General features: G+C 38.6%; 1 protein-coding gene across 1 annotated transcript in view; it reads left to right on the forward strand.

Annotated features, from left to right (window-relative positions):
- The window catches only part of INSRR (insulin receptor related receptor), a 365,100-nt gene that overhangs the window by 165,327 nt on the left and 172,997 nt on the right, over window positions 1–26,776 (forward strand). The window contains exon 3 of the mRNA XM_053705334.1: window positions 25,770–26,082. Coding sequence (XP_053561309.1) covers window positions 25,770–26,082 — 313 coding nt within the window. The remainder of the gene's footprint in view (window positions 1–25,769; window positions 26,083–26,776) is intronic.

Raw genomic sequence — 26,776 nt, forward strand, 5'->3', positions numbered from 1 at the left:
TAAATCTGGAGTTCATATCCCTAGAGGTGAGTCCTACATACTGCAGATGGCATTCGGTGCAAGAAATGAGATATATGACATTGCTAGCTGTACAATTGAGACAAGTTTTGATGTCAAATGTTTGGCCAGTAATATAAGACGTAAAATTATTGGTGACCTGAACAAAGTCACAGGGTTTACAACGTCTGCTACCACATTTAAACATCCCACAGTGTCTCAACCAAGAGCTTTGATTAGTCTCAATCTTTTTAAGTTCTGTAGGTGCTAGGATGCCCCCTAGTGTGTTACTTTTTCTATAGGAACATTTAAGCCCCTTCTCAACTGTAGTCACTAGTTTGTCATCTGCAGCCAGTAGGGCGAAGTGTTTTTTGACTATGCTGCATACTTTGTTGTACTCTGTGCTGAACTGTGTAACGAAGTACACTCCTTGGGACGATTTTGATCTGTCACACTTTGGTTTATCTTGTAAGAGTGTCTTCCTATCTAATTAAAGGAATAGTCTAGTCAAAATTAAACTTTTATGATTCCGATAGAGCATGCAATTTTAAAGGGACAGTTTACTCAAAAATGTTCTCCCGTTTAATTTGTTCCCAATAATACACTTTACCTGCTGGAGTGTATTAAATTATTTACAAGTATTTCCATTACCCTTATATTGGCATTTGAATTAGTTTATTTAGCCTGTGGTATCCCCACCCATCCTGAAAGTTTTTGGCCTCAAGGCCAAGCTGTGTTAACACAGCCAGTAGAAGAAATTACACTCCCAGTGGGTTATAGAAGAGATAAGGTAATAAAATGTTAATTTTCCATTGTTCTCTCCAAGTATTGGTGATTGGTTTATGGACAGATATAAGATAAAGAAGCCTTTAAATGTACACAATGTGATAAAGTAATGAGATCTGATTATACCTACAAGTTCAGCCCATTTTATTAGGTTGTGGCTTCAAAACACAAAATTAGCTAAGTCATATACACAAATAAGCCTTAAAAAGCAAATCTCATACATTTTATACTCTGCAGCCCGTAAAAAAAGTAATTGGAAACACATTAAGGGAAACACTATTTTATAGTATACTGTCCCTTTAAGCAACTTTCTAATTTACTCCTATTATCAATTTTTATTCGTTCTCTTGGTATCTTTATTTAAAAAAGCAAAAATCTAAGCTTAGGAGCCGGCCCATTTTTGTTCCAGCACCTTGTGTAGCGATGTGTGTATGTGTATGTATGTATACAGTATATATATATATATATATATATATATATATATATAAAAAAATCTCAAATGTGCAGTTCATGCAAGACAGCCCAAGAATTTACAGGAACTGGAGGCCTAGGCAGACTCATATGTTAATTTCTATGCTCTTGAAGGCCGCCTCTGCATTTGACAGTTTTTCACAGCTAGAGGACGTTAGTTCATGTGTTTCATATACATAACATTGTGCTCATGCATGTGAAGATATTTAAGAGTCAGCACTAATTGCCTGAAATGCAAGTCTGTCAAAAGATCTGTGATAAGGAGGCAGTCAGCAGAAGCTTAGATACAGGGTAATCACAGAGGTAAAAAGTATATTCTATTCTATAACAGTGTTGGTTAGGCAAAACTGGGGTATGGTAAATAAAGGGATTATCAATCTTTTTAAACAATAACATCCATTTAAACTGCAATAATCTTCCTCATATACTCCTAAATGCATCAAACATAAATAGAGACATTTCCACTAAGCCAAAACACTTCAGCATTTATTGCTCTGGTTGGCATTTTTATGAAAATATTGCTTTCATTTGCTTTGCATAGTAGTATCTTTTGTTAAGAAATAGGTTTACCAATTGCAAATATTATTGATGATTGCATGTGCCTATGGTTCACCATTGTTAATAAATTGCACTTTACTTATAATTTATGAATGTCATTATCGTATCTTAAATAATCATTGGAAAAATTGTATTTACAGTGCGGTTTTATGATTACACAGAGTGTTAATATATGTGTTTTTATTACACAGAAGCAATCCAGATGGTAAAAAAACATTGGAATCTTTTTATTGTTGAACAGGGGTAATCCTCTGAGTCTTATAGTATTCTCTAAGCACTTTACCTTGCAGATCTCACTGTTTTTTATCTTCCATATTGTAAGCTGTCACGTTTGTCTCATTGCTTTAATTTTTTTCGCTTGTGTAGACTATTTAACGCGATTTGTTCATTTGCGCACCTATCGGTTGCTTGGTTTTAGTTTTTTTTCCCTCTTCACTGTGTCGGGCTAGCTCTCTTTGTTTCCAGCTCTGCTGGATGAAGGATTAATGCTACTTTACTTATTGGAGAATACTAAATCTGTCCCCACTACTGTAAAAGTTAGTGCCTCAGAAGCTAGCTCTACTTTACACATTACTACTAATATAAAGTGTGTGTTTTGCAAGTTTGTTGATATTATACCCCCTACTCAGCTTTGCAAATCTTGAATGGATACTTTAATGCATTCTAATCAGACCAATGCTGCTCTTGCTTCTAATGGTATCTGTCCTTGCTTGGTGTTTTCTATACAAGGGAGTTCTTCAGAGTGCTCCAGGATTTAAAGAGTTTTTATTCTCTAGTGTCTGAGAAGCATATTTTGACCAAGGCAAACAAGGCACTTGCCTAGGGCAGCAGACTGGGGGGGCAGCACTTTTTGAGTCTCTCTTTGGAACAGCAGGTGACTTAACTAGAGCTAACCATCGATATTTTAGACATATATATATATATATATATATATATATATATATATAAATATTATTACTGCTCACATGTATAATGTGTACACATGTGCTAATTCAACCTACCAGAGTGTATGCAAGTGTTTTGCAAGCCCTGTTAAACATTTACTTTGGAAATTCCATGAAAGTAAAAATGCACTTTACACCCTGACCAGAAAATATTATGGCCAAAAAAGACCTAAAACCTGGTGTGGACGGGCAGCACAAAAGCTAAATACGCCACTGTCTAGTGTATCTGAAATGTTGGCAGATATGCCTCCTTCAGGTAAGGTAAAAGGTCTGTTACTGATAATCCGTCCAGGGAGTTTGGTCTCCTCTGGAGGCGAAGTTACCAATAAATGTTCTAAAACTCTTTGCAATTTTTAGTGCTCTTCAGAATTGGCATCTCCTAAAAAGAGTCTTATCTGCATTTCCAGTCAGATAGTGTCACAGCAGTGGCTTACATCAATCATCAGGAATTCTGTGTTCCCTGGTGATGAGGGAGGTGTCTCAAATTCGGATTTGGGCAGAGATTTTTGTATAGACTCTGTGATTCATATTTCAGGGGTGAACAATTAGGAAGCAGATTTTCTCAGTTGTTAAACCCTTCCTCCAGGGGAATGGTCTCTTCATCTGGAAGTTTTCAGTTAGATTGGGGATCTGTGGAGACTTCCAGGAATAGATAGATCTGATGGCTTGTAGATTAAACAACAATCTTCCCAGATACTTTGCATCGTCCAGGGATCCTCAGGCGGAGTTTGTGGATGCCCTGGTAGCTCCTTGGTTGTTTCTTCTGGCTTACCTCCTCTTGTTCCCTTACCAAGAGTGATAGCCAGGATCAAGCAGGAAGTTTCCTCAGTAATTCTGATTGGTCCAGCTTGGCCTTCCAGAACTAGATCAGATGTCCAGTTGTTCTCTGTGGCCTCTTCCTCTGCGTCACAATCTTCTGTTTCAAGGTTTGTTTTTTCATTAGGATCTCAAATCACTTGATGACTTGGAGATTGAAGCCTAGTCCTTGGACAGAGAGGTTTTTATGATTCTGTGATTGAGACTTTGTCAGGCTTGTAAACCTATGATAAGGAAGATTACATCACAAGGTTTGGAAAGCCTTTATTTCTTTGGAGCATGGTTTTTGGCTGGCACTCTCTCTCTTAGAATTCCTAGAATTCTTCAATTTCTTCAAGATGGTTTACATAAAGGTTTGTCTGTCAGTTCTTTAAAGTGACAGCTTTCAGCTGTATCAGTCCAATTTCACAAAAAGACTTCTAAATTTCCTGATATTCAGAGTTTTGTTCAGGCTTTAGTCAGGATTAAGCCAGTGATTAAACCAATTTCTCGTTCTTGGAACCTTAACTTTGGTTTTGCAGGTTCCTCCTTTTGAACATATGCATAATTTGGATATTCAGCTTTTGTTCTTGATGGTTTTGTTTCTTTTGGCCATTTTTTCTGCAAAAAAAGTTTCCTAATTGTCTGCTCTTTCCTGTGAGCCTCCTTATCTTTTTTTTTAATCAGGGTAAGGCAGTTTTGAGGACTACGTTTGATTTATTTGCCTTAGGTGGTTTCTTCAGACAATATTAATTGTAAGATTTGTGTTCCTCCTTTTTGTCCTATTTCTAAGAATACTAAGGAGAGGCCTCTCCAAAACATGGACATTTTATTTGCAGACTACTAAGGATTTTAGGCAATCCTCTAGTTTCTTTGCTTTTGGTTCCAGGAAGGGTCAGAAAGCTACAGCTGAGTCATTGGTATTACTGTCCATTCTTCTAGGTCTGTGGATACTTCATGGGCTTTTAAGAATGAAGCATTTGTTCAAATTTGCAAGGCAGCTAATTGGTCTTCCTTACATACTTTTTTTTATAAATTCTACCATTTTAGATGTTTTTGCTTCCTCTGAAGCAGCTTTTGGTAGGAAAGTTCTTCAGGGAGCTGTTTCTAGTCATAAAGTATTGTTGTATATATATATATATATATATATATATATATATATATATATATATATATATATATATATATATTTGCAGCATTAGAAAAACTGTAATCATTTTGTCCCTCCCTCCTTATTTGTGGACTCCACAGCTTGGGTATTACTTTCCCAGGAGTAATGGCTTGTCAAATCTCCACACCTTTATCAAAGAAAATATAATTTATGCTTACCTGATAAATTCAATTATTTTATGGTGATGAGAGTCCACAAGGCCCCATCCATTTTTTAAATGGAATTTGGATTAGGTATTTCTTTTTAATGGCACGATGAGTCCATGGATCATCTTAATTACTAATGGGATATTCACCTCCTGGCCAGCAGGAGGTGGCAAAGAGCACCACAGCAGAGCTGATAAACATCACTCCCATTAGTGATAGGAAGTGGCAAAGTGAGGTTATTTCTGACATCACGGGAGGTAAGGGTCATCTTCTCCCTCAGGATAAGAGAAATAAGACGAAAGGGTGACAGAGTAATTTTTGTTCCTTTCGTAATTTCAAGGGAAATTCCTCATCTTCCGTTTCCAAACAAGAACAACCCAAACCTGCATGGAGATCCAGCTAGCCTTGGAATAAGGGAAAACAGTCCAAGAAGCCTGCCATTGAATCTAAGTCAGCATGATGGTCATGTCCTTGATCTGGGACCGGATATGGTAGGGGACAGACTTTCCTTCTTCGCTCAAGCTTGGATCTGAGATGTTCAGGATCCCTAGGCATTAGAAATTGTGTCCCAGGGATACAGGTTAGATTTCCAAAGTTTTCCTCCCAGAGGAAGGTTCCTACTTCCAAGATTGTCTGCAGACCAGACAAAAAGAGAGGCGTTCTTACATTGTGTAAGAGACCTCTCCGATCTGGAAGTGATTGGTCCTGTTCCATTACTGGAGAAGGGTCAGGGTTTTTAATCCAATCTATTTGTGGTTCCAAAAAAAGAGGGAACCTTCAGGCCCATTTTAGACCTCAAGAGTCTAAACAAGTTCCTTAGGGTACCGTCCTTCAAGATGTAAACTATATACGTTCCATTCTTCCTTTGATCCAAGAGGGTCAATTTATGACAACAGTGGACTTAAAGGATGCATGCTTGCATGTTCCCATTCACAAGAACCATCACAAGTTCCTAAGGTTCGCCTTTCTGGACAAACACTTTCAGTTTGTGGCTCTTACTTTTGGTCTTGCCACTGCTCCCAGAGTCTTCACAAAGGTTCTGGGATCTCTGTTAGCGGTACTTCGTTCTCGAGGCATTGCTTTGGCACCCTATCTGGACGACATTCTAGTCCAGGCGCAGTCCTTCCATCTAGCGGAATCCAACACGAGCATGGTGTTATCATTTCTTCACTCTCACGGGTGGAATTTACAAAATAATTTTCTTATCCCAAGTACAAGGGTAACTTTCTTGGGAACGTAATAGATTCTGTATCAATGAATATCTTTCTGACAGAAGTCAGGAAATCAAAGATTATCAATACTTGCCGAGTCCTTCAGTCCACTCCTCGGCCATCAGTGGCTCAGTGCATGGAGGTAGTCGGGCTGATGGTGGCGGCAATGGACATCATCCCGTTTGCTCGGTTCCATCTCAGACCTCTGCAGTTAAGCATGCTCAGGCAATGGAATGGAGATTATACCAATTTGTCTCCTCAAATACTACTGGAGCAGGAGACAAGAGATTCTCTTCAATGGTGGTTGTCTCTGGATCATCTCTCCCAGGGAACCTGCTTTTGCAGACCATCCTGGGCGATTGTGACAACAGACGCCAGCCTTCTAGGGGAGGCTCTCTAAAGGCTCAGGGAGTTTGGACTCGGTAACAAGTGGGAGGTGGACTTCCTGAGCAGGCAGACCTTTCATCTGGGGGAGTGGGAACTCCATCTGGAAGTGTTTTCCAGCCTGATCCGCAAGTGGGGTACGCCGGGAATTAGATCTGATGGCATTGCGTCAGAATTCCAAGCTCCCGAGCTATGGATCGAGGTCCAGGGATCCCCAGGCCGAAATAATAGATGCCTTGGGGGTTCCTTGGACCTTCAGTCTAGCATACCTGTTCCCTCCATTTGCGATTCTTCCTTGGGTGATTGCTCGAATCAAGCAGGAGAAGGCATTGGTGATACTCTTTGCACCAGCCTGGTCTCGCAGGATTTGGTATGCAGATCTGGTAGACATGTCATCTCAACCACCTTGGAGTCTTCTGCTGAGGAAGGACCTTCTAATTCAAGGACCATTCCTTCAACCAAATCTAGTTTCTCTGAAGCTGACTGCTTGGAGATTGAACGCTTAATTCTGTTTAAGTTGGGTTTTTCTGAATCGGTCATTGAGACCATGATCCAGGCTCGTAAACCTGTGACCAGAAGGATTTAAGATATGGCGTAAATATCTAAATTGGTGTAAATCCAAAGGTTACTCATGGAGTAGAGTTAGGATTCCCAGGATTTTGTCTTTTCTCCAAGAGGGTTTGGAGAAAGGATTATCGACAAGTTCTTTGAATGGTCAGAGCTCTGCTTTATCTATTTTGTTACAAAAACGTCTGGCAGATGTTCCAGGTGTTTAATCTTTTTATCAGGCCATGGTTAGAATCAGGCCTGTGTTCAAACCAGTTACTCCTCCATAGAGTCTGAATTTAGTTCTTAAGGTTCTCCAACTCAGAACTTCATAAGTGCTTTTTGAGACTCACTGTGGACCTGATGATCAAAGATTCTCCCGCTTGAATTGAAATTGTAGTGCAGACTTTACTGGGGCTGAGAGACAAGCCCAGTGCAATACAACACTGCATGATATGACAGTTTTCTTACACTTGTGCATTGTATTTCATATAACATTACACTTCAGATTGGGTCCTTTCGGTATTATTGCATTTAAAGTGATCGTAAATGACTTTGTTTAGCAACCCACCTATAGAACCTATGTGTAATTCCAATGTAAACCACTATAATACATTTTTTAAAATTAGTGACTTTACATATATAAAAAAATAACTTACTCTTTTGCTGTCGTCTTATGTTCCCTCATCCCATTCCTTTTTTGTAGTGTGGTGAGGTAGAGAGCTATCCCACATGCTCTCTTTGTAGTAATTAATGTGCCCTCTACATAGTAGGCAATGAACATCGGCTCATTCAGCAAATCTTGTAATTGGTGGAATGACATCTGGGTGGCAGCAAACATGTCACTCCCAAAAAAGTCACACCCACACATTAAATGTAGCAAAAAGTGCAGAAACACTTGTAATTGTCTTGCCACAAAAAAACACTTATCAAAGGGGGCAGTCAGGGAATAACGTTTGAGTTAGTAGAACAAATTAATTAAAATTATATCTAAGCTTTTTACAGACAAAATAAATATATATACAGGTGGCCCTCGGTTTAAGCCGGTTCAATTTGCACCGTTTCAGAATAACAACCTTTTTTTCAGTCATGTGACTGCTATTGAAAAGCATTGGAAAGCAGTGCACTAATTAAAATAGTCAGTAGGTGGAGCTGTCCGCTTGTGTTGCAGCAAAGTAATACAAGCTTAGGAGACTGAAATTGATCTGTGTACACAGAGCAGACCAGACCTATCGAGCAACAAGATCTAGCAGCCACTTCCCTATTATCTTCCTGCCCAGCAGCTTGAGGTGAGGGTGCCTAACTGCCTATTAATCACTGCAGATTGAAATGCATAGAATAGGTGCAGACCCAATATTATCTAACATGCTAACAATGCAGAGAACTGTCTGCAGAAAAATGCAAGTAAAAAAACATTTTTGTTCATTAAACTTAATTTGATGATGATACAATCTATATTATTAGGTTTATAATGCTGTTTAGCATTTAAAGTCTTCATTTCAAAGCTTTAAAATAATGTATTAGATGTTACTTTTTACATTTTTGAGAGGGGTTTGGAACCTAACTCCCTCACTTCCCATTGACTTACATTATAAACTGGGTTTCAATTTACAACGGTTTCAATTTACAACCATTCCCTCTGGAACCTAACCCCGGCGTAAACTGAGGGCTACCTGTACATGTCAGAATCTGCAGTATAATTATGAAATATGCAAATCTTTAAAGTTTACCATCACTTTAAGCTTTTCATTTTATACTTTCATACATTTAGATTTAGATCGAGCAGTGATTTTACAAATTCTGATTGTTTTGTAAGTTTAACGTTAACAAATTAGGGTCATACTTTTTATATTTCTATGTATCTTTTACAACTAACATTGCACTTTGTATTTTCTCTATTGTAAAATAAAACACAGCCATGTATACAGAAAGAGAAGTGCTCCACCAGGAATGAACAACAGCTCATTAGCTTGTTTTTATGGTAAATTACCACCTGGGAGCTGCCTCTTTTAACCCAATTGTGCTCTTGCAGAGGAGAAATTTCCTGAAGTATATCAGTCTGATCCCAACAAAGAAGGTCAGTCCAGCCCAGAATACCAAGCAATCCTCCTCTGAACATGGTGCATGGCAACCTAGATGATTTTTAGCCTTCTTTAGGCCTTGTGAGTGAGGTGCAGCCATATTCCTCTAAGCACATTGGGGAAGGTTTCCCTTATCACCCTTAGGGATACTTCCCAAGGGTCATATTATAGAGACATACAGAAAGAGAATCAATCCACCTGGAACGAACAGCTCAGTAGCTTGTTCTATGGTGAGTTACTACCTGTAAGCAGACTCTTTTAGCCCAAATATGCTTTTCACAGAGGAGAACTTTCCTGAAGTATATCAATCTGATCCCTCATAAGGAGGTCAGTTTGGCCCTGAAATACCAGACAATCCTTTTCTGAACAAGGAACATAGCAACCCCAGATGATCATTTCAGCCTTCTTTGGGCCTTGTTAGTTAGGTGCCGTCATAAGCACTTTTGGCAAGGAGTCCATGTCTGGTTTCCCTCATACTTCCATAGAGTCATAAAACAAATACATACAGAAAGAGAAGCGCTCTCTCAGGAATGAAAAACAGCTTAGTAGCTTATTCTATGGTGAACTACCTGGGAGCAGCCTCTTTTAGCCCAATTGTGCTTTCCTAACGTAAATCAGTCTGATTCTTTTCTGGTAAAGTGCTTCTTTTTCTGTAAGTAGTTGCTTTATGACCCTGGGGAAGTCTCCATAGGGGTGATGGGGGAAACCAGACGTGGACTCCATGCCCAATGGGCTTTAGCATAATATGGTTGCACTTCACTGACAAGGCCCAAAGAAGGCCAAAATGATCATCTGGGGTTGCCGTGTTCCTTGTTCAGAGGGGATTGCCTGCTTTTTCGGGGCTTGACTGACTGTGTTAGGCAGGAACAGACTTGAATACTTTAGGAGATTTCTCCTCTGTGAAAAGCACCACTGGGCTAAAAGAGTCTGCTACTAGGTGGTAACTCGCCATAGGACACGCTATTGAGCTGTTCATTCCTGGTAGAGCGCTTCTCTTTCTGTATGAAGATAAAATACAGCTTTAGAAATTGGGAGGGACAGGGCAGTTCCTTGGGCTGAATAGGGGAGTTCCCAGGGTATGTCTGAAGCTCTCTCACAAGTCTTGTGAAATGCTGTAAGCATTTTAAACAAGCCAGCCTGTTGAGCTTTACTCTTGTCTGCAACTGTGAAGAGACATGAGAGGCGTAGGATAAGTGGAAGGGGCGCCACTATCACTGATTTTTCTAGCCAGCTGTATGCAGGTGGAGTTTGCTCAAAATTCGCAATACACTTATTTAACTGACGCAAAAGTAATATATCCTAAACTATAGGCAAAAACAAGTTAAATTGCAGTAAAAACATTCCAGTTTAATTTTTAATTGATGCAAACTGAACCTTTATACAAGTCCTAGGGATTCCCCAGTTACCTTCTCTCTCCCATGTGAAATTATGTATCCCAGAAATATTCATTACTTTCTATGGAAGACATCTTTCTGGGACTTCCAGATTCTGCCCTAATTTCTTAGAGAATTTATTGAGTTCAGCCCCTGTGAGATCTGCATTTTAATTTCTTTAAAAACTAGAGAATCTTTGCTTATCAGGCCCATAGGAAGTAATGAAGCTCTCTAATGCTGGGACCCTAAAGCTGTCATTTTTTCAGTTTTATTTTAGCAGAACTCTTATGTTTTGCAGTGCTATATTGCACTTGGCTTGTCTCTCCTTCAAATCCAGAAATGTAGGGAACGCCCCTTGGAGAAGTATAGCAAAATCTGCCTTTTAAGAATTTCATTAGGGATCTCGCTGTGCTGGAGGATCATTTTAGATCATCTCACCTGAATGGAGAACTTTAGATCATCAGGCCTTATCAAAGTGCATTTTTCCCACAGGGACTTCAGTCTTACATTGTGCAAATATTTATGTGTTCCTCTGAGAGTGTTAACCCTTTCTTTGCCTGTTATACTGTATTTCTGTGCTGCTATTTAATTTTAGATACTCAACTGTCTTTACTACTCTGTATCATTATAGAGCAAACTGGTGCAGCTAAAGTGTTTAAAGACATATCGCTTAGAACAGTGGTCTCTAACCAGTGGTCCGTGGACCACTGGTGGTCCACAAGAAGATGTTGGTGGTCCTTGATACCATCAAGCAGGAATTAATCTCCTCTGATGGTGTCACCTCTGTCGCACCGCAACTCCCTACAGTGCCTTGCTGGACATCAGTGAAAACCGACGGAGGAGGAGCTAAATTACAATCTCCCTACGCACATTGCGTAGTACTGCGCATCTTGTGTAGCTAGATTGTATTTTTAACTCCTCCCGCACGTTGCGCTGCTCAGAGGAAGATACTCCCATTCTAAAGTCAGCAGATGTTGGTATAGTCTTGGATTGAAATAGTGGAATTAAAGTATATAAAAAAATCCTTTTATATTTCATTTATTTTCTTCCCTTTACCTGTCTCTGTAATAGTTTTCCTAATTCCTTCAGATGGACTTACATCACTGTTTGTCTTCCTCCCCTCCATCTTCTTCTTTTTTTTATTAAATATTTTTCAGTCTAATAATTTTTCTGCGCACAAAGCCATTCGACCTGAATTCTAGTAATTGCCATCCAGCAGATCAGCCATACCCCATCAGTATTATAGTAATTGCCAGTAACATCAGTTGGGGTTAGCTCACATACATATTGAGAGCTTTGTGATATAAGCTTAATTTATGACTCCAATGTCTGTCCATGACCATAAGCAGTTTTGAATAATTCCAAACTAGGGAGGTAACTTTGAAGTCTTGTGGTCCTTTTAAACATAAGTCTTTTTTCCCAAGTTGGCACTCACCCTTCATCTGTCATTTGGAAGTATTCTCTCAGTTCTGTCATTCAGTTAGTTAATTCAAAAAAATCATTCTTAAAAATGTGTAAATATATACCTAATGTAAATATATATATACACACACACACACACACACATTATAGAGGTTTGTACCTTTTAAAAAAAATTCATGTTAGTGGTCCACAGGATTCAAAATTGTGAGTTTAGTGGTCCTTGATGTCCCAACGGTTGGCGACCCCTGGCTTAGAAAGTCGAGCTACAGAATATTAAATTCCTTCTCATATGTGTTTGCTATGTAAGTAAGTATTGTAAGTATTGTTGTGTCCCCCTACTCAGATTTGTAACCTTTGTGCTGAGTCCGTGTCTATTGCTAGCCTGCATCATGCATCATTGCTTTTGTAGCAGAGTACTCAGGGATTTGTTTCCCACCAAGGTTATCCCCTGGACAGTTTTATGAACCTACTTCTTGGCATAAAACTGTACATTCATGCTGCAATTTCATGACTGATGGCTGTCGTGCCTCCACTAGTTAAACACAAATGCATGCAAATGACAGAAATAACTATTTGCAGGGCCTGGGCTCATCTGGGACTGGCTGAAGTAATGGTCTGCTGATATAGGGCTATATTACAAGTGGAGCGCTAATGTTAGCGCACAATATAGAAATGTTGTGCCCACTATAACTGGGTGATCATATTAGAATAATATTATTCTAAGGGTTAAAATGTATATAGTATAGGGCCATGTTTTTAACTGCAAAGGGGTATAAAATATATATATCTAAATAATTCAATAATAATAATTAAGAATGTGTTTTACTGTGTATTTACTGTAAATACTTCACATTCTAATGTTCTTCACAGGCAAGAACATGTAAATTTTGTATTATTAAATATATATTCCTATATATACCTACACACATATATATATCTATTCCTATAGATTATTTTTTTTACATTCAGATATATATTGAAATATATATTTAATAATAAAAAATAAAATACATTTCTATGTGAAGAATGTTGGAATGTAAAATATACATAACGCACTTCAGGTTGCGTGTTTGAGGTCTAACGCGGTGTCGCATGAGGATTGTTATCTTAAAGAGCGTTATTGAAATATTACAATACATCTATTATAATTATTTACATTAATTATTAAAAATGTTCAGTATTTTATATTTAATAAATACATAACACATCTTAAGATAACGCATGTCGGATTAGTGTACTCCTATAGAGTTTATGTGTGCAAAGCACCCTAATTCTTCATTTTTCTGTATGTGAAGAATATTGGAATGTGAAATATTAATAACTCCAGTCGAGTTAGCGTGCAAACCATAAATGTTAGGTTTTTTCTTCTGTGCTCTCCATTGAAGTCTATGGAGAGAATAAATTAGCACGGTCACGCTATCCAATGCCCTTTGGCTAGCTTGCACACTAAACTTTTACTTTCAACTTGCAATGCCCACGCTAAAAAGATTAATTCTGGCAGTGTAACACTTGAGCAAAAGCGATAAATAGCTTGCCACTTGTAATCTAGCCCATAGTATATAAAAGCTTTCAGTATATAACGTTTTCAGGGAAAGATCTTGGACCCGATCCGATATGCAGCGTCGCCCGCAAAAGCCGGCGACGCCGAATTTTGGCGGGTTTGGTATCCTATATACGGTGTAACCTAGAAGTTACGCTTGTATATTTCTGCCTTTGCCCGTAATTTTTTGGGCCATAGGCAGGTATTCCAAACCCACGCAGTTTGGTATCCAATATACAGCGTAAGGACTTGCGTGGCGAAAATGGAGAAATCTTACTCCATTTTCACCTCGCCACAAAATGCAGCCGTAGTAAGCCTTATGCTGTCTATTGGAGCCCCGTAACTCCCTAAACTAGCTACAAAATAAAACCTAACGCATGCGCAATGTCTATCTACCTGTCAACCGCGATCCCCCGCCGCAATCCCTAATAAAGTATTTAACCCCTAAACCGCCACCCCCGGACCCTGCCGCCAACCAACATTAAAGTATAACCCCCTAATGTGATCCCCCTACACCGTCGCCAGCTACATTACATACCCCCTAATGTGAGCCCCTTACACCGCCGCCATCTACATTACCTAACCCCTAATGTGAGCCCCTTACACCGCCGCCACCTACATTACCTACCCCCTAATGTGAGCCCCTTACACCGCCGCCACCTACATTAACTACCCCCTAATGTGAGCTCCTACACCGCCGCCAGCTATATTAATTACATTAACCCCTAATTTAATCCCCCTACCCCGCCGCCAGCTATATTAACTATATTAAATCTAATTAATATTAATATTATTAATTAAAATATTCCTATTTAAATCTAAATACTTACCTATACAATAAACCCTAAGATATCTACAATATAATTAATAATTACATTGTAGCTATTTTAGGGTTTATATTTATTTTACAGGCAACTTTGTATTTATTTTAACCAGGTACAATAGCTATTAAATAGTTAATAACTATTTAATAGCTACCTAGTTAAAATAATTACCAATTTACCTGTAAAATAAATCCTAACCTAAGTTACAAATACACCTACACTATCAATAAATTAAATAAACTACAAATATCTGAACTAAAATACAATTAAATAAACTAAACTAAATTACAAAAAAAACAAACACTAAATTACAAAAAATAAAAAAAGATTACAAGATTTTTAAGCTAATTACACCTAATAAAATAATAAAGCCCCCCAAAATAAAAATATTTCCCTACCTTATTCTAAATTAAAAAAGTTAACAGCTCTTTTACCTTACCAGCCCTTAAAATGGCCTTTTGCGGGGCATGCCCCAAAGAAAACAGCTCTTTCTCCAACATAGGTGTGTCCGGTCCACGGCGTCATCCTTACTTGTGGGATATTCTCTTCCCCAACAGGAAATGGCAAAGAGCCCAGCAAAGCTGGTCACATGATCCCTCCTAGGCTCCGCCTACCCCAGTCATTCTCTTTGCCGTTGTACAGGCAACATCTCCACGGAGATGGCTTAGAGTTTTTTAGTGTTTAACTGTAGTTTTTATTATTCAATCAAGAGTTTGTTATTTTAAAATAGTGCTGGTATGTACTATTTACTCTGAAACAGAAAAGAGATGAAGATTTCTGTTTGTAAGAGGAAAATGATTTTAGCAACCGTTACTAAAATCGATGGCTGTTCCACACAGGACTGTTGAGAGGAATTAACTTCAGTTGGGGGAACAGTGAGCAGTCTTTTGCTGCTTGAGGTATGACACATTCTAACAAGACGATGTAATGCTGGAAGCTGTCATTTTCCCTATGGGATCCGGTAAGCCATTTTTATTACAGACAGTAAATAAGGGCTTCACAAGGGCTTGTTAAGACTGTAGACATTTTCTGGGCTAAATCGATTCATATATAAACATATTTAGTCTTGAGGAATCATTTTAATCTGGGTATTTTGTAAAATAATATCGGCAGGCACTGTTTTGGAGGGACTGTAAAGGGGTTAAAGATAAAAACGGCTCCGGTTCCGTTATTTTAAGGGTTAAAGCTTCCAAATTTGGTGTGCAATACTTTTAAGGCTTTAAGAACAAGTAAATCAGAGGACCAGAGACTCACTCCGTTGGTGGCTGTCCCTGGACAACCTGTCACAAGGTATGACCTTCCGCAGACCAGAGTGGGTCATTGTCACGACCGACGCCAGTCTGATGGGCTGGGGCGCGGTCTGGGGACCCCTGAAAGCTCAGGGTCTTTGGTCTCGGGAAGAATCTCTTCTACCGATAAATATTCTGGAACTGAGAGCGATATTCAATGCTCTCAAGGCTTGGCCTCAGCTAGCAAAGGCCAAGTTCATACGGTTTCAATCAGACAACATGACGACTGTTGCGTACATCAACCATCAGGGGGGAACAAGGAGTTCCCTGGCGATGGAAGAAGTGACCAAAATCATTCAATGGGTGGAGACTCACTCCTGCCACCTGTCTGCAATCCACATCCCAGGAGTGGAAAATTGGGAAGCGGATTTTCTGAGTCGTCAGACATTACATCCGGGGGAGTGGGAACTCCATCCGGAAATCTTTGCCCAAATTACTCAACTGTGGGGCATTCCAGACATGGATCTGATGGCCTCTCGTCAGAACTTCAAGGTTCCTTGCTACGGGTCCAGATCCAGGGATCCCAAGGCGACTCTAGTAGATGCACTAGTAGCACCTTGGACCTTCAAACTAGCTTATGTATTCCCGCCGTTTCCTCTCATCCCCAGGCTGGTAGCCAGGATCAATCAGGAGAGGGCATCGGTGATCTTGATAGCTCCTGCGTGGCCACGCAGGACTTGGTATGCAGATCTGGTGAATATGTCATCGGCTCCACCATGGAAGCTACCTTTGAGACGAGACCTTCTTGTTCAAGGTCCGTTCGAACATCCGAATCTGGTCTCACTCCAGCTGACTGCTTGGAGATTGAACGCTTGATCTTATCAAAACGAGGGTTCTCAGATTCTGTTATTGATACTCTTGTTCAGGCCAGAAAGCCTGTAACTAGAAAAATTTACCACAAAATATGGAAAAAATATATCTGTTGGTGTGAATCTAAAGGATTCCCTTGGGACAAGGTAAAGATTCCTAAGATTCTATCCTTTCTTCAAGAAGGATTGGAGAAAGGATTATCTGCAAGTTCCTTGAAGGGACAGATTTCTGCCTTGTCTGTGTTACTTCACAAAAAGCTGGCAGCTGTGCCAGATGTTCAAGCCTTTGTTCAGGCTCTGGTTAGAATCAAGCCTGTTTACAAACCTTTGACTCCTCCTTGGAGTCTCAACTTAGTTCTTTCAGTTCTTCAGGGGGTTCCGTTTGAACCCTTACATTCCGTTGATATTAAGTTATTATCTTGGAAAGTTTTGTTTTTGGTTGCAATTTCTTCTGCTAGAAGAGTTTCAGAATTATCTGCTCTGCAGTGTTCTCCTCCTTATCTGGTGTTCCATGCAGATAAGGTGGTTTTACGTACTAAACCTGGTTTTCTTCCGAAAGTTGTTTCTAACAAAAACATTAACCAGGAGATAGTCGTGCCTTCTTTGTGTCCGAATCCAGTTTCAAAGAAGGAACGTTTGTTGCACAATTTGGATGTTGTTCGCGCTCTAAAATTCTATTTAGATGCTACAAAGGATTTTAGACAAACATCTTCCTTGTTTGTTGTTTATTCTGGTAAAAGGAGAGGTCAAAAAGCAACTTCTACCTCTCTCTCTTTTTGGATTAAAAGCATCATCAGATTGGCTTATGAGACTGCCGGACGGCAGCCTCCTGAAAGAATCACAGCTCATTCCACTAGGGCTGTGGCTTCCACATGGGCCTTCAAGAACGAGGCTTCTGTTGATCAGATATGTAGGGCAGCGACTTGGTCTTCACTGCACACTTTTACCAAATTTTACAAGTTTGATACTTTTGCTTCTTCTGAGGCTATTTTTGGGAGAAAGGTTTTGCAAGCCGTGGTGCCTTCCATTTAGGTGACCTGATTTGCTCCCTCCCTTCATCCGTGTCCTAAAGCTTTGGTATTGGTTCCCACAAGTAAGGATGACGCCGTGGACCGGACACACCTATGTTGGAGAAAACAGAATTTATGTTTACCTGATAAATTACTTTCTCCAACGGTGTGTCCGGTCCACGGCCCGCCCTGGTTTTTTAATCAGGTCTGATAATTTATTTTCTTTAACTACAGTCACCACGGTATCATATGGTTTCTCCTATGCAAATATTCCTCCTTTACGTCGGTCGAATGACTGGGGTAGGCGGAGCCTAGGAGGGATCATGTGACCAGCTTTGCTGGGCTCTTTGCCATTTCCTGTTGGGGAGGAGAATATCCCACAAGTAAGGATGACGCCGTGGACCGGACACACCGTTGGAGAAAGTAATTTATCAGGTAAACATAAATTCTGTTTTTGCCTGTAAAAAAAAAACACAATACCACCCCCAACATTACAACCCACCACCCACATACCCCTATTCTAAACCCACCCAAACCCCCCTTAAAAAACCTAACACTACCCCCCTGAAGATCTCCCTACCTTGTATTCACCCAGACGGGCAGAACTCTTCATCCGATCCGGGCGATGTCTTCAATCAAGCGGCAGAGAAGTCTTCTTCCATCCGGGCGATGTCTTCAAGCAAGCGGCATCTTCAATCTTCTTTCTTCGCTCCTCCGCCGCGGAGCATCCATCCGGCACTACGACTGAACGAGGAATGTGGTACCTTTAAATGACGTCATCCAAGATGGCGTCCGTCGAATTCCGATTGGCTGATAGGATTCTATCAGCCAATCGGAATTAAGGTAGAAAAATCTGATTGGCTGATTGAATCAGCCAATCAGATTCAAGTTCAATCCGAATCAGATTTTTCTACCTTAATTCCGAATCCTATCAGCAATCAGAATTCGATGGACGCCATCTTGGATGACGTCATTTAAAGGTAGCTCATTCCTTGTTCAGTCGTCGTGCCGGATGGATGCTCCGCGGCGGAGGAGCGAAGAAAGAAGATTGAAGATGCCGCTTTGCTTGAAGACATCACTGGATGGAAGAAGACTCTCTGCCGCTTGCTTGAAGACATCACCGGATGGAAGAAGACTTCTCTGCCGCTTGATTGAAGACATCGCCCGGATCGGATGAAGAGTTCTGCCCGGCTGGGTGAATACAAGTTAGGGAGATCTTCAGGGGGCTAGTGTTAGGTTTTTTTAAGGGGGGTTTGGGTGGGTTTAGAATAGGGGTATGTGGGTGGTGGGTTGTAATGTTGGGGGGTGGTATTGTGTTTTTTTTTACAGGCAAAAGAGCTGTTTTCTTTGGGGCATGCCCCGCAAAAGGCCCTTTTAAGGGCTGGTAAGGTAAAAGAGCAGTTAACTTTTTAATTTAGAATAGGGTAGGGAAATTTTTTTATTTTGGGGGGCTTTATTATTTTATTAGGGGGCTTAGAATAGGTGTAATTAGCTTAAAAATCTTGTAATCTTTTTTTGTTTTTTGTTATTTAGTGTTTTGTTTTTTTGTAATTTATTTTAGTTTATTTAATTGTATTTTAGTTTAGATATTTGTAGTTTATTTAATTTATTGATAGTGTAGGTGTATTTGTAACTTAGGTTAGGATTTATTTTACAGGTAAATTGGTAATTATTTTAACTAGGTAGCTATTAAATAGTTATTAACTATTTAATAGCTATTGTACCTAGTTAAATAAATACAGTTACCTGTAAAATAAATATAAACCCTAAAATAGCTACAATGTAATTATTAATTATATTGTAGCTATCTTAGGGTTTATTTTATAGGTAAGTATTTAGATTTAAATAGGAATATTTTAATTAATAATATTAATATTAATTAGATTTATTTTAATAAGAATTTAGTTAGGGATGTTAGAGTTAGATAAGGTTATTATACTTAATATATATATATATATATATATATATATATAATAACGATATTAACTATATTAACCCTAATATAATTAGGGTTAATATAGTTAATATATATAATAACTATATTAACTATATTAACCCTAATATAATTAGGGTTAATATAGTTAATATAGCTGGCGGCGGTGTAGGGGGATTAGATTAGGGGTTAATAATTTTAAAATAGATGGCGGCGGGGTAGGAGCTCACTTTAGGGGGTAGGTAAGGTAGATGGCGGTGGTGTAAGGGGCTCACTTTAGGGGGTAGGTAAGGTAGATTGCGGCGGTGTAAGGGGCTCACTTTAGAGGGTAGGTAAGGTAGATGGCGGCGGGGTAGGGGCTCACTTTAGGGGGTAGGTAAGGTAGATGGCGGCGGGGTAGGGGCTCACATTAGGGGGTTATAGATTTAATATAGCTGGCGGCGGTGTCCGGGAGCGGCGGTTTAGGGGTTAATAACTTTATTAGGTGGCGGCGGGGTCCGGGAGCGGCGGTTTAGGGGTTAATACATTTTTTATTGTTAGGATAGTGAGGGGGGATAGCGGATAGAGGGTTAGACGTGTCGGGCTATGTTTGGGAGGCGTGTTAGACAGTATGGGAGATTTAATAATTTAGTCAGGTTTTGTAGGCGCCGGCAGTTTCTAAAGTGCCATAAGTCACTGGCGACTCCAGAAATTTGTACTTACGCAGATTTCTAGACATCGCTGGTTTGTCAGACTTACGGCACTTTAGCATCTGACGGTGCCGTATATAATATAGCTCGAGTTGCAAGCTGAAACTATGGGCAGCGGGGGTTCCTTCGCTTGCGTCGCAAACTACGATCTATATCGGATCGCGCCCCTTGTTTGGACCTGGACTGGGTGCCATCATTGCTACAGTCACTGGAGGTAAAGGAGTTTTCCTGCTGCAAGACAATAAAGTTAAGGGCAGGTCAGCTAGATGGTTTTACTCCTTTTCGTCATTCCATGATGCAAATATCCTTCTCTTCATTGCTTCAGGAGTCAGACACCTCCAAATTGCGGAAGTCCCGTACTTCTTCAAACTCCTTCTTGCTTCAGTGCATAGAATTAGACTTATGGTAGAGGATTCAGATGCTGTACCTTTGCTTGATCCCACTTACATTCTTTGCAGCGTCAAATGTTTCATTAAGTCTAAAGATTTCTTTAGACTTAAAGGGACACTGAACCCAATTTTTTTTCTTTCGTGATTCAGATAAAGCATGCAATTTTAAACAACTTTCTAATTTACACCTGTTATCAATTTTTTTTTCATTTTCTTGGTATCTTTATTTGAAAAAGCAGGAATGTAAGCTTACAAGCCGGCCCATTTTTGGGTAGCGCTTGCTGAGCCGGCCCACTCTGGGTAGCGCTTGCTGATTGGTGACTACATTTAGCCACCAATCAGCAAGCTCTACCCAGGTACTGAACAAAAATGACGTAAAATTGATAGTAGTAGTAAATTACAAAGTCGCTTAAAATTGCATGCTCTTTCTGAATCACAAAATAAAAAAATTGGGTTCAGTATCCCTTTAAAGACAAGACATCCCATAAGTTACTGGCAGATTCACCAATAATTGATTAAGGAGCATCATTTCTTTGTCCAAATTGGGTGTTAATTACCAATGGCGCCAACACAGTCTCCAGTTCCTGGAAAGAGCACAGAGTTTGGTGTTCTCAGGAGGAAAGGTTAACAAATAACATCTTTAAACCCCATATAATCACCAGGGCTCTGTGGAGTTGACCCCTCTTACAAAAGCAGTCTTTTTTTGAGGTTTCAGTCAGACAGGGTCACAGCAGTAGCTTACATTAATCACCAGGGTTGTATGTAAAGTGCCTTAGCAATGGAAGAGAGAGATGAACTGGGTTGTCAGTACTATTCTGATCGCAATGTACATATATTAGCACTCAATTTCCCTTAAAGGGACAGTCTACACCATAAATGTTGTTGTTTAAAAATATAGATAATCTCTTTATTACCCATTCCCGAGTTTTGCGTAACTAACACAGTTATAATAACACTTTTTATCCCTGTGATTACCTTGTTTCTAAGCCTCTTCAAACTGCCCCCTCACTTCAGTTCTTTTGACAGACTTGCATTTTAGCCAATCAGTGCTCACTACTAGGTAACTTTACGTGCGTGAGCTAAATGTTATCTATATGAAACACATGAACTAATGCCCTCTAAGTGGTGAAAAACTGTCAAAATTAGAGGCGGCCTTCAAGGTCTAAGAAATTAGCATATGAACCTCCTAGCTTTAGCTTTCAACTAAGAATACCAAGAGAACAAAGCAAAATTGGGGATAAAAGTAAATTAGAAAGTTGTTTCAAATGATATGCCCTATTTGAATCATGAAAGTTTTTTTGGGACTTGACTGTCCCTTTAAAGGCTTTAACTAGAACAATGTGACAAAAAATGGAGATAGGTTAAACTTTTATTGTGTCAAATTAAAACAATGGAAACATTTAAAACCACAAAGCAACTGTGCTGAAACATTATATGAAAGTGCTTAGGTAAGTGTACTGGAGGGTGGTAAAGGATTATTCAATAAAAGTTGACACAATAAAAGTTACATTTTAACCTATCTGCATTTTTTGTAACATTGTTCTAGTTAAAGCCTTTAAAGGGATACTAAACCCAAAATATTTCTTTCATGATTCAGATTAGGAGCCAGCTAATTTTACAAACATTTGTAAAAATATGAGGGCATTCCCATATCTATTAAGGCTGTAGTGCCATTAGTTTTTTCTTTTTCACAATGGAAGAGAGAGCCTGCATTCTGATTTGACCAGAAGCTGTCTTTGCATGATTTCAGCAATTCACATTCTGGGTGTGGACAACTGAGAAGTGGACTTCCTCAGTCATCAGTACCCTAACTCCCGACGAATGTTCCTTAAATCAGCTACTAGATTAGATTATGAATTATTGGGGAAGGTTAGACCTTGTGGCTTATCTCTTGAATAACAAGCTACACCAGTGTTGTGTGAGATCTTGAGCTCCACAAGCAACTCTAATAGATGCATTAGTGGTTCACTGGTCATTCAATTTGATTTACGTCTTTTCTTACTTTTGTTTTACTATCCAGAATAATAGCCAGGATAAAATAGGAAAGAGCCTCAGTGATTTTAATTACTCTGGCATTTCCTTGCATTACCTGGTGCTCAGATCTGGCACAGATGTCCTCCAGCCAGCTTTTGCCCCTTCTTCTCAAGAAGGACCTTCTCTCTCAAGATCAAAACCTCAAATTTCTCAATTTAAAGGGACAGTCAACCATAGAATTGTTATGGTTTTAAAAGATAGATAATCCCTTTATTACTCATTCCCCAGTTTTGCATAACCAACACAGTTATATTAATGTACTTTTTACCTTTGTGATTACCTTGTATCTAGGAACCTTCTTCCAGCCCCCTGATCACATGACTGTGACCGTTTATTATCTATTGTCTTAAATTTAGCATTGTTTTGTGCTAGATCTTAAATAACTTTCTGTGCCTGAACACAGTGTTATCTATATGGCCCACGTGTACTTTCTGTCTCTTTGTGTTGAAAAGAGATTTAAAAAGAATGTGATAAAAGGCTTAGAAATTAGCATATGAGCCTACCTATGTTTAGTTTAAACTAAGAATACCAAGAGAAAAAAAGCAAATTTGATGATAAAAGTAAATTGGAAAGTCAATTAAAATTAAAAGTCCTATCTGAATAATGAAAGTTTAATTTATACTTGACTGTCCCTTTAACTGCATGGTGATTGCATTTTTCAGATTAAGTGTTAGATTCTGGCCAGAAAGCCAGTTTAACTTTCCTGATTTGAGTCTAAGAACTAACATTGTAACTCTCTTAGAATTTCTTTTTTTTTTTTGCAGGATGGTAGGGTTTATCAGCCAGAATTTCTGCCGTTCTTAGACTTTTTTTCCCAAGAAGTTTAAGAGACATCCTAACATTTAAGCCCTTGTTCAAGCTTTGCTCAGGATAAAAGCGATTATCAGGCCTGCTTTGCCTCTGTTGAACCTTTACTTGGTTTTGAGTGTCCTTCAGGTTCAGTCGTTTGAATTTAAGCATACTCTGGACATGCTGCTGTTTTGTAAAGGTTCTCTTTTTCCTGGCTATTTCCTTGGCCAGAAGAGAATCTAAGCATTCTGATTCATATTGTGATTCTCCTTACCTGTTGCTTTTTTTTTTCAGGATAAAGCAGTTTTAAGAACAAACTACTCATTTCCTTTCTAAGCTTCTGAAAACATGAATTAGGAAATTGTCCCATCTCTCTTCCATCTCTGCCCCCCAAACACACACACACTAATTAGATTACTACATAATTTGGTTGTAGTAGGGGCCTTCTCTTCAAGCCACTAAAAAATTCAGAAATTCTTCTTCCTTGTCTATCCATTTCTCAGGTCCCCACAATCACCTTGGCAGCTTGGTTTAAAGCCAAGCTGTCATTGTCTTTCCATAACAGTTGAGGGCAGTAAGCTGTTGCATGCTGTTGTTTTTATTATCCCCTTTTTATGTATGTCTAAGAAATCATGGGAAAGTGGGAGAGAGTAAAGCTATGATCTGTGGGGTGTTTTGCCTCCTCCTATAGGACTGGACTTTAATCCCACATTTGATGCCTTGTAGTCTCTCACCATCACAAAAGAAATTAATTTATCAGGTAAGCATAGATTTTTGTTCCTATATTTATTTTACTTTTTCTGACTTTTTTTGTAATATATATAAAGTTACATGTATTAATAACTTTATTGTATGCTATAATACTCTGGTTGTTTTTCATGTATATGTCATCTAGGAATTGACTCCAGTCTTGCCAGCAGGCTTGTCAAACAAGTTTTAAAAGGAGAATTTTCCCTCCATTATTCATATTTCTACCTTTTCCCAAAAAGCTTCAGGTGTGCTGCCTCAAGACTGCAAATATATATAAAAACTAACAAATAACAAATTCAGCAATACTGCATAGAAACAGCAACTCATCTAAACATTTATTAAGTCCAGTACCATATAAAAATAAAAGAAATGATATTTTTTTTCAGTCGCTGTAACCCCCTGCATTAGGTCTGGATAACATGCATGCCATCATATTTAAAACCAAACTCCAACCACAATCACAATAAGGGGCAAATTACTGGTTACATTGCCAGTTTGAACAGAACAGTGATGGACATTAATCAAAAAAACGTAATTAAACTCAATATGGAATCCCGTTTTATTCTATATAGGTTAAACCGTATATTTTATTTTATATAGGGGAAATAAATACATGTATGTATGTAAAATGTGTGTGTGTGTGAAATTAATTAAATCTATATCTGTTCTTTATTATTCTGCTAATTTGTCTAGTGTAAGTAAAACCACAAGGTAACTGGCTTTTGTAAATATGTGTGAGAGGTTAAAGGATCTAAATTAGTGCTTATACTAGCTATATTTCATAGATAAAGCTGACAGAACTGAGTGAGTTGCTGGATATTAGTTTTTTTTACTGTCTGAAGCCAAGGTGACACCAAGGCAACAGACCAGTAGATATAATTTCACATGACTGTGAGGGATATTAATTAGCTCAGTTTTTGTATGTTACATTTTAAATAGAAATTTGTTATCATGGAGGAGATGACAAAGGCAGTTGGTGAGAAGAAATAGAAGCTTGTGTGTAATATCTGGAGATAACTTAGAAAATTGTGTGTCATCGGTATAGTGGTTTTACCAGTGGATCAAAACGATATATATATAAAAAGAATAGAAAGAAGGTGACCAAAAGAACTGAGTCTTGTACCTGCAGACAAAGGTAGTGGAGGAGTAGTGGTATCAGGGAGACTGAATTGAAGCAACAATTTGGTGGGAAATGAACCTGAAGAGGGTAGAGTTGTAAAGTCCAATACAGTACAGTGTTTCTGAAGTGAAGAATAATAAAAAGTATCAAACATAACTGAGAAGCATCTAAAAAGAGCAGCAAAGAAATTTGTTTAAAACGATTTATCTGTGAGCTACATAAAGTAATTGTGGTTTCCGTGGGATATAGAGGAAAGAAAGCAAACCATTGTAGACTATTGCTCTCTAACAACGTAAAGGCAAATTGGAGAAGAGAACTCAGCAGTATTTGGAAGGGTATAGTAGAGTCAAAAGAGTGGGAAGATACCAATGTCAAGGTATACATTAAACATGTTATTTAAAGGGCTGTTACATATATTCCATTAGTATGGTGGTTAGGTAAATTGATTTATGAATATAGACCAGTGTACTCCATTTTAATTTTATTGCAAAACTTAAAGTTTAATGTTTTGAATATTTAAATATTTTACATAGTACAAAGTTATATGATCTGAAGTAAGCTTTATATCTGTATTTAATTTTTAATTGTTTTACCTAGTTATACTCGAGTAAATCAATCATACTTTGTTTTCACCATTGATAGTGGTTTTATCTAATGAAACATTGCTTATTATTTCTTATTGGTTAATATTGTTCTTTTGTTCAACAGTGTGCGACTGTGATAAAGGCATCACATGCTCTAGCAATGGTGATTGTTGTCATCATGAGTGCTTGGGAGGCTGCAACAGGTCCGGAGACTCACAATCCTGTGTCTCCTGTCGAAACTTCTATTTCAATGACCACTGCCTGCCCTCGTGCCCTGCAAACACCTTTGAATATGAAGGTTGGAGATGTGTTACAGCAGAATATTGTGCTAGTCTGCGCAAGGTCACTGAGAACCCAAGAGAGTCTTCAAAGTTTGTCATCTATAAAAACCGATGTCAGTCAGCATGTCCACCTGGATATACAACGAATGAGAGCAGGTGTGTATAGTTTACTATTGAAAAGCAAGGTTTAGTTGTGATGGGCCATATTTTTAAAGAATAAAATATAATTAAACTATTTATGTGAGCTTTCTGAGCTGAGTTTGTAAAGATAGAACAAGTACATTAAAGGAGCAGTAAACATGTTGAGATGCACAGTTTTGCAATATACTTTAAAGGGACATTAAACACTAAATAAATACTAGATAAAATGATGCATTCAAATAAAAGATTAATAATTTATATGTATTTTTAACGTTTCATTAGCTTTTTAAATATTGACAAAATAAGTGTAAAGTTTTAGTGTCTATAAAACAATGGGAGCTGCCATGTTGTAACTTAGGTTACCTTCTCTGCTGTGGCCTATTAGGGACAGTTATAAATGGGTCACTAGAGTGTGCAGCCAATGGCTGTGCGGAATATACTGTAACAGTGTTCTGCATTTCCATTTCTAACAGGAGCTGAAATTCTAACAATTTCAGAATGCAATTACAGGAGAAGGGGACAAAATAAATAATGAACATATATCACAGTTTTTTTATATATATATATATATATATATATATATATATGATTTATCATTTTATGTTACTATCTTAATCTGTTTAATGTCCCTTTTATTATGTATTACCCCCCATTCCATCACTATTGACAGGAGTTGATCCTTTATGATTGGAGAATAGCTATTGTAGTA

Source organism: Bombina bombina, chromosome 1 (genome assembly GCF_027579735.1).
Source record: "Bombina bombina isolate aBomBom1 chromosome 1, aBomBom1.pri, whole genome shotgun sequence".
NCBI classification, from domain to species: domain Eukaryota; kingdom Metazoa; phylum Chordata; class Amphibia; order Anura; family Bombinatoridae; genus Bombina; species Bombina bombina.